At 39.2% G+C, this 13,298-nt stretch overlaps 1 protein-coding gene across 8 annotated transcripts in view; it reads left to right on the forward strand.

Annotated features, from left to right (window-relative positions):
• Positions 1-13,298, forward strand: part of TULP4 (TUB like protein 4) — a 156,650-nt gene that overhangs the window by 112,903 nt on the left and 30,449 nt on the right. For all 8 annotated transcript variants that reach the window (XR_008971869.1, XM_057406695.1, XM_057406734.1 and 5 more), the window contains 2 exons: positions 8,214-8,394; positions 11,312-11,446. Coding sequence is in view for 7 of the 8 variants with exons in the window: in XM_057406695.1 (XP_057262678.1) it covers positions 8,214-8,394; positions 11,312-11,446 (316 nt within the window). In the remaining variant the exon portion in view is untranslated. The remainder of the gene's footprint in view (positions 1-8,213; positions 8,395-11,311; positions 11,447-13,298) is intronic.

Genomic DNA, 13,298 nt, shown 5'->3' on the forward strand with positions numbered 1-13,298 from the left:
GTAGAGGCAAGAGACTAAGAGAGCTGATGAGATGGTGCCATTTGTTCCAGTCATGAGGGCTGTAACATAGGGGATGTTTATGGGCTGACAGCATCATAGTAGCTCCTGCAGTGTTTCATGTCAACACTGTTTCAGATGAGTCTTGCAAAGAAGTTTTTCCCTTTATGATTCTGTCTGAAAGGAGTAACAACAACAATTGCTTATCCTTGTAGACAGGGTATTTTGATGTTTGTTACTGTAAAAAACAAATGGCTGAATGGATTTCTGCATCCCCCTGGATGCGCAGTCTACTAGGACACACAGATCACCTTCAACAGTGTATAACTCTTCACTTTGATCTGATGTGACACTAAGATAGGTTGCAATATTCTTATGTTAGTGGATCAGAATATGGGGTTTGTTAAGCTCTGCACTCTACCATGTCTTCCCTTCCCTCAAGAAAGGAAGGATGTCAATGGCAGTGACAAACCAGAGGTGGAGGGAGAGCTGAAGACTTGGTGCTGATCAGTTAATGTGTCTACTTAGCATTTTTATACCCAATGCTGTTTTGCATTTTTGGGTTGTCAGTGTTTGAGTCAGCAAAGTAAAGATGAGCACAAACAGCAACACGACTAGTCTCTGTGTGTGAAGTGTCAGGAAGAAAGAAGTCGTTTGCCTCTCCTCTAACCTTGCTGGCACTCATACAGAAAGATTTGTTCACATAGCCTGAAGTCCTCAGTTCTTTGGGACAGGAAGTAGTTACTTGAAACTGTGTTTCTGAAAAGCTCTGTGTTATGCTTTGAGGCAGACAGTAAGAACGAGGTTTTGCAATGCACCTGTGGAAAGCAGCAGCACGTACCTAGACTACTTTTGAGGCAATGCAGGAAAAAAACATGGATCCTCTTGCATGAAGCAGCTCTCTTTATAAGAAGTTGTATGTAAGGTAGGAAAATTGCTTAAATTTTTTTGGTCAGATTTTGCATTGGTCAGGATAGGGCATGTGAGTGGGACTGGAATTCTTAGACCGGGCCCCCCCCCCCCCCCCCCCCGAACTGTTAAGGCTTTACAGCATTTTTCAGAAACAGTCTGTGTTATTCCATTGCCAAAGCCACTTGGCTGAGAAGGCTTTGGCCCCAGGGCCCTTTTGATTCATCCAGAGCTCTGTGGTCTGTTCAGTTCAAAAGAAATACAGCTGCCAGAGTGGCTGATTTAAACTTTATTATCACAGGGACTTGATCCATCAACTTTTTGGGAAGTGTAGTAACACCAGGAGCCAAATGAGGTCTTGAACTTGGATCAGATGTGTTCAAGCCTGAGAACAGTCTGAGACCTTGGTGTAAGGAAGGAGGATTAAAGTGACTGAATCCAGAGAAGATTTGTGAATTTCTGTGCTGGGTCTTTTCTGGGAAAACAGGGTGGCCAAGTTTCACAGTAAATTGCAGATGAGAGGTGATATTTCTGGAAAGTGATATGACATGATTTTTTGATAAAAAGCAATAGTATGCCAGTGGAATGTGGGAGCAATATCTCTTTATTCTCCAAGACCTTTCCCATCAGCATTTCATCCTGTGTGGATTCCACTTGAGCTCTCTGCTCTTTGTCCAGGAGCCAGTTTCTTGTCAGTGTTCAGACGTTGTTGGCAACTGCATTGGCTGAGAAGGGATTAAGCCTTCCCTATCTTACTTGCTTTTAGGAGGATAGTCATTCTTTAATGCCTCTTTTGGTAACAGTTTATTAGTCAACCTATCTCCATGTTGACTCAGTTAGATTTGACCTCACCCATTCTTCATATTTCCTGACCAAGCTGAGTTTTCCCTCTCTGCCTGCACCCAAGACTTAGAAGGAGATTGCAGAAGTTGAGAGGCTGGCTTCCATTAGCATATAGCTTAACCCAGGAGCTTCTCAATTTTCTATCATGAAATTCAAAACAGCAAGGACATTGCTTCTAAGCTGCTTTGTGTTGCATTTCCACTGGTCGAGAGTGCAATCCTTGTTGCTAAGGAATACCGTTTTCAATTAGGAAAAAAAACAAACCACAAAACCCAAAAAGAAGCTCTCAGACTTCTGGAACTCTGAAGGAAATTCTAGCTTTAGCAGGCAATATATCTTTCAGGAAATAACTGAAACCTGGCTTGGGAACAATGCAGAAGACTGCCAAGTGTATCAGTTGACTTCTTTGCTCGATTGAGTGGTTGTTGTTAAAACTGACTGCTTTTTCCCACCTAACAGTACCAAACAGTTGTTTTTGTTGCTATATATAATTGGATATATGTGAAGAATATATGTTTTCGTAGATAAGTGTGCACTTTCCTGGCAAAATTTAGTGAGAAAACAGTACCACTGCTTGAAGAGCATTCCAGAGTACTTCCGCTGTGGGAGCTCACTGATCCACGCTTGGAGTCCTGTCCATGTTAAAAGCCACAGATGTTCCTCCAATGTATTTACTTTGTCTTCTTATTTGACGGCTTTGTAATAGTTTTCTAGATCTTATGGACTTTGTAAGAGAGAGAGGGAACAAGCCTGAAAGTAGGTAATTAAACCAGTGCTGCTTTTGAAAGTGTTAATGGCCTCAAATGATAATTTCACTGCTGTGTACATATACAGTTAGCTGGATGATCTTGTGGTGTATCATCCATGTGTGGGGCTGGTAACTCCTCATGTCCAAAGGAAACAAAGACTTTTCTTAGTTGTTTCAGACATAAAGGCAGTCAAAGAAAACACAGTATTTCCCCCCTGAGCTTGTGTGTGAATTGTGGTGAAGTCTTTTTGTGTTAGTTCAAGAAATCATTTTACAATGGCTGAATTTTTAATGGAAATAAAAGTATTCAGCAGGAGAGCAGCTGTCTCCCTCTTTCTGGTTCTCTCTCTCTTTCTCTTTGTATTTTGAGGTAAAAAGAAGGACAGCCACAAATACCACACTGACAAAAACCAAACTTTCAATTTTTAATGTATTCTAAGAGGCAATTGCTTCAGTGTCTCCTACCTTGTGATGGAGAAACAGTAAGGAATTCAAAATGCTAATATCACAACTAATGGACTGTAAAATGTTGTAACTCAGCCTTTGGAAGACTGGCATTTTTTTTGTTAGGCTAATGAAAGAAAATGTTTAAAGGGAATAATTTTCCACGTATTTCCTATGTTACTAAGCCTATCTCATAAATAGAAGGTTGAGCCATCATTTTGTCTATGAACCAATTTATAGTTCGGTTAATTTTGAATCAGCAGTATAGATTTGTCTATATTAGTATGATGGCATTATGGTGACAACTGTGAAGGCTGTTCCTATCATGAATACTAATGTTTGTCCAGACAGCTAAATCAGGGCAGACAGAACTAATTCAGCTTCCTTGAACTGCTCAGCATCTTCTGACAATGCAAACGCAGTTGGCCTTATTAGCATTTTTGCAGAATGCGATTTCTGAGGTACTGTGATGACTTTGTCCTTTGGGGTGAGAAGGGGGAGGAGGCTGAAGGAAAAAGTGTAAGACAGGTCTAAACTTTGAAAAGGGAAATGCCAGTGAAACAGAACATCAGACGAGGTGGCTGCAAACGCAGAGGTGTGCAGAGTAAGTTGTTAGTGGTAGCATTTGCACTACCTGCTACAAGGGCAACAAGATTTCAGCAGATGTGTGTGCCAAACAGAAAATATGGAAGAATGTAAAGATATGCTGAAGGAGCAAGGACTGGAAAGTGGGTAGGTGGAAGAGGAGTCCTTCAACTTTGCAAGTGCAACTCCTGAGGATGATAAAAAATAAGGACATAAGTTTTTGTGAGATCAGTCATGCTTTACTTGGTTACAAGATGCTGGTGAGGTTTCTGCCCTGAGCTACAAATTCACTGTTATGAGACTCCTCACTTAGTCTGAGGAAATTAAAGGGGTGTCCTGGAAAAGGTTAATTTGAAATCAGCAAGCAGCTCTGTCTGACTGGTACATCCAAAGATTATGAAGGATCTTCAATATGAACTTAGCTGCCAGCCTACATAATCACATCTCTGTCCTAGAAGAACAACATTATTTTCCTGCAGTACCTTTAGAAAAGGGTTTTGGAACACTTAAGAAATGCACAAATGAAATTTACATCTGCAGATGTAAGTACTGCAGATACATCTGCAGAAGTGAACTGCTGCATAAAATAATTACTTTTGTGAGCTAGCAACATTTACATCTGCAGTTGTAAACTGGTTAAAGCAAAAACTGAACATGGAATAACAAAACACCTGTAAACTGGGTTGAAAAGACCTAGGTAGGTTGATTCTTCCAGAGGGAGATCATGACTTACTGGTCTCAGAAGTCTTTGGATGTGTCATTAAAAGTGCTGTCTAGAATAGAATAACCAAAGTGGTGTATGTAGTTCTGAAAGTTGACACATGGCAACACAAATAGGCCCCCCTTAGGATTTCCTGACAGAAATACGATTTCCTGACAGAAATACCTGCATGTGCACTTTAGCATAGTGGAGCCATATCCTCTGCATGAATGATTTGGCAGGTATAGAAACCCCAGCAAATTTAAACTATACATATTTTACTTCTGGTGTTTGGATGGATTAGGAGTGCAGGGAGAACTAGCCAGAAATCAGTCTGCGAAAAGAAAGACTAAGTAGTCAATTTGCATTATTAAGATGGGGACAGTGGATTTGCCTTTATGTTACACTCTGTTTTAAATATTTGTTTATTTATTTATTTATTAAGTTTAAAATACTGCATAAAATAATTACTGTTGTGAGATAGCAACATTTACAAGTGCCGTACAATTATTTGTATGACTCAGGGCTGTAGAAGGCTTGAGTATTTCATGTCCAGTAGAGCTCAGTTTGCTGGACTGGTCCAGTATGCATATTCTAGGAATAAGTAAGAATCACCACAAGCTTGGGTTTCATGGAGAAACAGACACTTGTGTTCCAAGACTGATCCTAACCTTCAGCTCTCGGTATGCTTATAAAACCTGTGTGGGGATTATCCCAGTGCTGTTTATCGGAGTTTTCCCTTCAAAGTATACAACGTCGGGGCACTACTGGAGACTGCTCTGCATTTGTATGACCTTTAGTCAACTATAACTTCACTGAAATTCAGGGTTCCTTATGTTTGATATGTTTTGTAAAGAAATACTGTATTCATGTTGTATAACTGACTCACACTTTGAATGTATTGAGTGATTTTAGGTATTTTTTTACCAGACTATGCATAATTCTACAAGTGGTAATGTGTGTAAAAACAGATGAAATAATGAACAGTACAAATGGAGAGGAGAGGAGAGGAGATGAGAACAAAACAAGGGGCTAAAGAATCTCTTCCAAATAAGTACTTGGGATTTTTTTAATTACCATTGTTATTATTTAGGTTTTGTATTCAGGGGATTAAAAAAACACTATAACTTGTTCACTGACTTTTTCCAACATTCCCTTAGACCTCTTAGATTTGCAAATACCCTCAAAATAATGAATTTAGGCATCTGAAATACCTTTTCATTTCTTCACTGGATCCTTCAGGCATACCGTATGGCTCAACCTTTTTTTCTGAAGGTCAGGAGAGTTTTATTCATCTGGCATAAGTACTTTGAGTGTGGCATTTATAACTTGAGTAATGTTATGGATAATAATACCATTAGACAGTTTTACAGCTTCAGCAGGAGCTCAGCCAGCAGGACTATCAGCCTGATAAATGCTTTAATCTTAAAAGGTTGTATTGCTACAATAACCCTGAAACTTAAAGCTGCTCCTTGAAACTATAGCCTGGCTAAAGAGATGAAGAGGTGCCCTCTGACATTTCTAGGTTGCTAAAGAGCTCTCAGGTTCCACATGCAGCTGTTCTGATTTGGAAATTACTATAGTACTTCATAGTTTTAAATTAATTGGGGGCAGTTCTACTTAAAAGAATTAACTTTAGATTGAGATGAGACTGGACTCTGGGTAATGAGTCCCAACATTTTGTTCCTACCCAATTATAAAGTGTTTCTACAGGATTTTAGGACTCATACTGCTATTTTTAGAAACAACAGTGAGTTTTCTCTCTTCTGTTTAGGTATTTTGCAGTTATAAAACCCCTACATGACTGCTAGAAAAACTAATCTATAGAGTAGGCTGAAAGTGGTGTAAGAAGCTAGCAATGACAACTGGTATGATTTTGGCTTTCTAGAAGAAGTTTGTTTTCTAGAGATCTGAAAGAGTAGTTATGTTCTAAAAGCAGATAGTGAAACGGATGCTTTTAGATCCTGTTCACGGATTATGCATGTTGAGTAGATAAAATAATGAACAGTGTGAAAGGAGGCAGGATGATACAAGTGGAAGAAGAGTAGAATAAAGGACCACAAGGGAAGGAAGTGTGAGATGAACACAGGTCAAGTTACAGCTCTTTTATCTAAAAATAGAAATCTGAGGGCTGTAGCGAACTTTAGTGGCTGTTTTAACCCAGCAGCTATTTAACACAAAAATATTTGTAGCATATAACAATTACAGTTAAAGCAGCCAAATACTGTTTTTCCATCTCTTTTGATGACATGAAACAATTCCATTGATTTTCTTAAGATTATAATGATTTCTCTGGAGTTCCTCTGTTAAACTGCTATTCTAGTTTACAACCTTCTGTGTTTCCTAATATCACTTTAATCATACAAAAAATTTTAGTGCTTCTCGTTTTCAGTAAGACCTTTGAAGCCATGTTCCTTACTGAAACTTTCAAATGTGCAGCCATGACAGCTGCTTCCAAGCTGAGTACTTTTGTGTAAGTGTGATACAATACAGAGTCTGAATGCTGCAAGCCTGTCATGACATCTCAGAAGGAAGATAGAAAGGAAGACATCTGACAGCAGAGGTCACCAAGTGTGATTGGAGGCTTTGAGCAACAACTGTGCAGGGAGATGCTAAATAGGCTATGATTCTTCATCTTGGAGAAGAGATGACTTAAGGGATTAGGTAATAGAGGTCTATGAAGTTGTCACCAATATTGAGAATGTAAGTAGGGAACAATTATACTGTATTTCTTTTAGTGTTAAGAGGAAAAGGTTACCAAGTGAAACTATAAATTATCAAAGAAGAGGGAATACTTTTTTTTGGAAGCTACATGAGTGTGCAGGGGAGGTGTCTGCTCAGTGCATCCTGTTCTTTTACTCTTCCTGAAACACTTGACCACTATTAGAGGTAATATACAAGGCTAGATGACTTTTTAATCCAGGCATATAATTTTTAGAATCTTAAATTTTACAAGCACTGGAAATAGGTGGTAGGCTGAAGGGCAAGTATAAAATTGGGCCTTCCTTTTAGCTTTGTTTTTAATGCTGGCTAGTTTTCAAGTTGATGAGTGCATTTAAACTTGCTTTAAAACATACTTACCTCATATAAAATCATGTGATAGCAGCAGCAGCCATGACTAATGCATTTGGTGTTTGGTGGATTTATTAATCCTTATTTCCTGATGATTTTTTTAATTCATCTGATATGCAGGATCTTAAATTGCTTAAAGCCTCAAGACTGAATATGCTTATAAAAAGAGAAATTGTAGGTTCCAGTCAGTCTGACTTCAGCCAGTGTACATTGGCTGCATAGTAGCTTGCATTATCCATTTTGTATGTGAAATGGTGGATAGAAGCTCTTCTTCATCTCTTCCTGAATGTGTAAAATATTGCCTTCCTCGGGCTGTAATAATCTACCTCCAGTTGACTGATCATACTGCTTTATGCCTCTGCTTTTGGAAGACGTTCTCCCACCTTCTCTCAGCTCATGAACTGAATAACCTGTCTTCCTCTATTCAGCCTTCTATTTCTCACAAACTATTTGAAATCTCCGCTAAGACCTCACTTTTGTCAGCTTTTCCTTTTTGATATTGTTATGACTGACACATACCTCAGTTTCTGCCACCTATTTTAGAAGTTTCTGTATAATCCAAGAATATTTCAGACTCTGTGGTAGCTCTTCTGCCAGCTTGCTTTAGTTGTAGTAATGACCAAGTTTGAATAAAGAGTAATGCGTCATATTAAAGTGAACAAAATGCACCCCACTGTGGAATGTTACTTGCTCACAGATTTTAGGAACTTAAATCTAGGCTCTTCTGCTTTAACTTTATTCTTTGTGTACATCTTTGGTTGTAGCATCCTGTTGTGGCACCATTTCACTTCCCTGACTGCTTTGCTTTCAATTAATTTCCAGCATAGCTAGTTAATTACAAGATGTGTTTGAAGGAGGAAGGGTCCATGTTTGGCTGATGTTTGGTGGGACTGAGGTCTGTTCTGGTATTTTCAGGTACTGTTTGGCACTGCTGATGGGCAAGTTATCGTCATGGACTGCCACGGCCGAATGCTGGCGCACGTGCTCCTTCATGAATCAGATGGCATCCTCAGCATGTCCTGGAACTACCCTAGCTTCCTGGTGGAGGACAGCAGTGAGAGCGACACAGACTCTGATGACTACTCCCCACCACAAGGTAGTGTTGTGTGCACATCCTTCTGCTTCATCTTTGCAAGCACTCACAAAGACAACTTGAACTCCAAGGAGTTTTCATTCTGTATTTAAACAGCAGGATGGCCAAAGTTTCAAGCAGGTAGAGTCTGAAAGATGGTGCATTGCTGTGCAGGTAGCATGGAGAATGGAGCAGAGAGCTGGTGCAGGAGAGTGGATTTGTCTCCACCTTTGCTACCAGCTTCACTGCATGGCTTGCTGCTGCTCATACCTTGTCTGTGCTGCTCTGCCTCCATTTGCACAAATGAGATAACAACACAAAGCTCAAAGCTTTTAGGGCAGGTGAGTAAAAAACACTGGATAGGGGCATAGCAGGTTTCACTGATAAGCAGATATTGTGAGGTTTTGCAGTGGTCCATATGTAAGAAGGTAGTCAGAGTGCAGCTGCAGAAGTTAATGCATTATTATTTAGATTCATGTGAAAAGACACCAGTACTAGATATAGTGGAAAGTACTACATGTTTAATTTTGTCTGTGTTGCATAGGATTTTTATATGCTCCTCATAGTAGTCCTATTCTTGATAGTCCTGACATAAAAAGCTCACTAAATTCCATAGATGGATTAGAAATGAAAGTATTTTCTGCAATTACACAGTGTAAGAAGAAAGACGACTGGTGCTGTCTGGAGTTACTAATTTCCATGCTTAAGAGCACATTGCCAATTTGAGGGTCAGGAAGAAATTCTTCCCTCCACTTAAATGTAAATATAACTCATTGGGAAATCTGTTCTTGTTTCAAACTCTTTGGAAACAATCAGTGGCAAAGACCTAGGAGACATAGGTATCCATGCACAGTCAGCCCCATCCTTCTTATTCAAGTAATGCTAATACTTCTTGTTAATGTTGTTCATTAGTCTAGAAGATCTAGGTAAGATGTTTTTGTGTTCTAGTGTATAAAGTCTGAACTAAATTAGTATCTAAATTAATAAAACAGTGATTGTACAATGAAAATTTAAATATAGAATCATAGAATACCAGGTTGGAAGGAACCTCAAGGATCATCTGGTCCAACCATTCCAGGCAAGCCACGACCTAAGCTAGATGGCCCAGCCAAATCTTTAAACTGTCCAATGCTGGGGAATCCACTACTTCCCTGGGGAGATTATTCCAATGGCTGAATGATCTCATTGTGAAAAATTTTCCTCTTTTGTCCATTTGGAATCTCCCCAAGAGTAACTTGTGCCCATTACCCCTCGTATTTTCCATGTGACTCCTTGTAAAAAGGGAGTTTCCATCTTCTCTGTAGCCACCCTTTAAATACTGGAACCTCTCCTGAGCCTTCTTTTCTGGATGCCGAACAAACCCAGTTCTCTCAGCCTTGCGTAATAGCTAGAAATAATTCTGAACTGCCATCTCAGATCTGAACTGCTGAATTGAGAACTCTTGCAGTTTTAACTGTAATTTGGATTCAGTCCAAAAATCTACCTTGTCCAGAATTGTGTATATATGTCAATAGAATAAGCATAATAAGCATATGTATTTAACAAATAATGGTAGAAGGTAATGTGATCATCTGATAAAAGAGTAGCATATTTTAAAACCGAGTTTTGTTTTGGCATTCGTGCCTCACTTTTGGTACTGTGTGAGATTTTTTACCTTAGAGGAAAAGAAAAAAACTTCAAATTTCCTAGCAAGCTTCTAAAGCAAGACAGAGAACAGCATTAATTTGATGTGTTCATTGTTTAGGTTTTTTTTTAAATGCTGAATTTCCAGTTGGAGGATGGTGAAGTTGCAGAGTACACAGATGAGAACTTAAATGATCTGAATGTGCTAGCTCTTTCTGAGTCAGTCAGGGGTGGGTGGACTCGTTACAAGCCTACAAGCCTATTTTAATAGTTACCCAAACATGATGTGTTTTCTTTAGAGCAGATTGCAGCATAAACCTCTCAAAGGTGACAAGCCTTTGACTCACACAGGTGTGTAGGAAGGACTGGAAGTTTGATGGGTTTTTCTTACTAAATTATATACACAAAGAAGTGGTAATTACTAGACTTATTTCTCCAAAGTGCTTTCTGATCAGCTTTTTTGCAAGTTCGGGAAGCTATACCACTCTTAAGTGGCTCTGCCATTTTTGTTGACTGAAAAAGATGCTGGCTGGGCCTTGAGGGGTACTTTACCAGGGCAGCAGCATCTCCTATCAGAAACTGTAAACAAAATGAGTGAAATGTCAAACGCTACAGATGATGATACTGTTGTTCATACAGTATTTGAACAAGGGAATTTCAGGGAACACTGAAAAAGAAGCCCAGAGGAGTAGAGATTTTGCAGAAATGTCCTGTCTTTAAAGCCAGCTGTTCCATTTGGGCTCACCTTTACATGTGAGCACACTGGATTCTGTTGAGCAGTATCCAATGCCTGTCTCTTAGAACACAGTAATTTGTGAAAAGTCAGTATGTTCTTTTAGAAGTTCTTATAATGTCCCTGTGTGACTCTAGGAGGAGTCTCCAGCACTTGCCCAAGCAGAAAGTGTAACTAACAAATAGCTTTTAATGTGGTTATATTGTTTATTACACTGGTTTTCAACTTGGGTTCCAAGGAAGCTTCCAAAGCACTGGTTTTCAATTTGTGGACACTTTGAAGAAATGACAGTGGAGACAGATTGAAAACCCTCACTGTGTAAGATAATAGTATATGCATAAATCACTTTGGATATACTGTGGTAAAAATTTACAAAGTAAAAACACTGGGGCTTCACAAAAACAGACAACTAACTGGCTAAACCTGCTTTGCTTTTGCCCATTGACATTGCAGCAATAAAGAGGTAGAGTTTGAGGCTTGGAAGCACTCCTGATGGTGGCAGGCTGAAGTACAGTGTACTTCAACCTGAATGTAATTCCTTCTGGTTGGTTGCCTTTTGCTCACCCTAGAGCCTTGTTTTTGCAGACGGACCAGCTGCGTATCCAGTCCCAGTACAGAACACCAAGCCACTACTTACTGTCAGCTTCACGTCGGGAGACATCAGTTTAATGAATAATTACGATGACTTATCTCCTACTATCATCCGCTCAGGGTTGAAAGGTACAAAAGGAAATCACCCCTTCCCTATGCTCTGTTTTTCTTGTATTTTTAATGGTGTGTGTTTATCTCTCCTAACCCAGAAGCACTCTGCCACCGTTATTGCCGTTTCCAGCAGTGACACCTGCTGGTGGGAGAGCAGCGCTTAACTCATGGAGTTTTTGTGTTTGAAATAATGTTTCCGGTTTGGGGATCGTGTTTTTATGGCAATTTTGTAGAGCAACTGATCCGTTTGCTGTTTCCCAGCTGAATGTGCTAATATGTCTATGCTTCTTTGTTTGAATGCCTCTGCTACATAACACTTCCTTTGCACCTTTAATTCACAAGGTCTCCCCCCATACTTTTGGTAGCCAGGTATGAATTACAGTGCTACTTTGACTTTCACAGATACTGAAAACTTGCTAGAGTTATTAATGATCAGGAAGCAAGTTATTCTGAGAGAAGGAAAATTCTACTGATTAATTACTACACATCTTGCTAAGCGATGTGCATGAAATGCATGAATGTTTGTACAATCAGTATTCCATGTGAAGCCTTTAATTCACATTGAAATTTTTACTGTTCTTACCTATCAAAAAATCTCTTACATTGCCAGTGCTCTCAGTGCAATTTACGATTCTTTGCCTGCAGAGGTGTTTTAATTCACTGCAGCACATAAGCACATACTTAAATATAGGTTCCACTGATTCTTTCTCAGCTCCATAGGTAAATTAGTTTTATATTAGATGAAAAAAAAAACCAACAAAACCAAAAAATCTTTGGAGCAGACTCTTGGCTGTTTTATAACAGTGGGATATTTTTGGTGAAAAGTTGCCCTAGCACCACCCCAGTAGTTTCTGTGTAATCCATTATGTAGGGTAGTCTTATGGCGTAAAAGAATCACCTTTGAGGTTTCTTTTCCACTCTTGCTTCCATCTGTGCCAACACAAGAAGTGCATCACTGGCAAAATATAGCATCATAAGGCAACCCCATGATCCAGAAAAGTTCTTCAGCCCGAAGGACACCTAAATTGGGAAAATTGAACAAATTTAGAGAAGCTTGTGTCACATCTACCAATGGGTCTGCCCAGCATCTTCACTGTATTAGAGTAGTTAGGGTAAGGGTAATCTTGAGTAGTCATTTAGTCTAGCTTTCAGATAGAAACAGTAAGAGAAACAAACCCCATCTTACTATCTGTTTAGAGTTGCAGGGCTCTGTCTTGCTGGGGATGTCTGTCCTGTTTCTCTTTTCCTCTGACTGTCACAAATGGAAAAAAGATTTCTTAATTGCATCACTCTCCTTTAGGAAAATATTAATGTGCAGCTAGAGTAGAAGTATTTTTATGAATTGTAAACTGGACTACGTTGTTTTCATCAGTAGACAAAGAATGTGCAACATCTTGCTGGATTGGGGGTGTGAGACCGAGGCAAGAAAGGTGATTGGGATGTCACTGTTGTTTTGAAGCATTGTACAGTGGAAAGTATTTTACATATAGTTTCATATAGTACATATTTTCTGTATCTTCTTATAAATCTATTTTTCATGAGACTGTAATTTTACTGGTTTTATCACATGCAAGAATTTGCAAAACCACCCAGCTCAGGGTTGCCATCCTTTCCAGCCACTTGGTATTCTGCTGAGGGTGTGTGGTCTTCAGTATTGTCTGCAAGTCTTAATTCATGTGGCTTTGTCTGAAATCCGGAAGTATTACTTTCTGGTCTCTTCAGCAGATGTCCTTGTCTTTATGGGGTGCTGTAGATTTCTCAATGTATTTTTGAATCAGGCAACGATAAAACTATTTTGAACAGTAACAGTATAATTTTTGGTACTCTGCTAGCTGTGCAAAGCTGTCATTTACTTGAAATATTTATATAA

This window comes from Pezoporus wallicus, unplaced genomic scaffold, assembly GCF_028554395.1.
Source record: "Pezoporus wallicus isolate ANWC-B61680 ecotype Strahan unplaced genomic scaffold, APGP_CSIRO_Pwel_v1 contig_3817, whole genome shotgun sequence".
In the NCBI taxonomy this organism is placed as follows: domain Eukaryota; kingdom Metazoa; phylum Chordata; class Aves; order Psittaciformes; family Psittacidae; genus Pezoporus; species Pezoporus wallicus.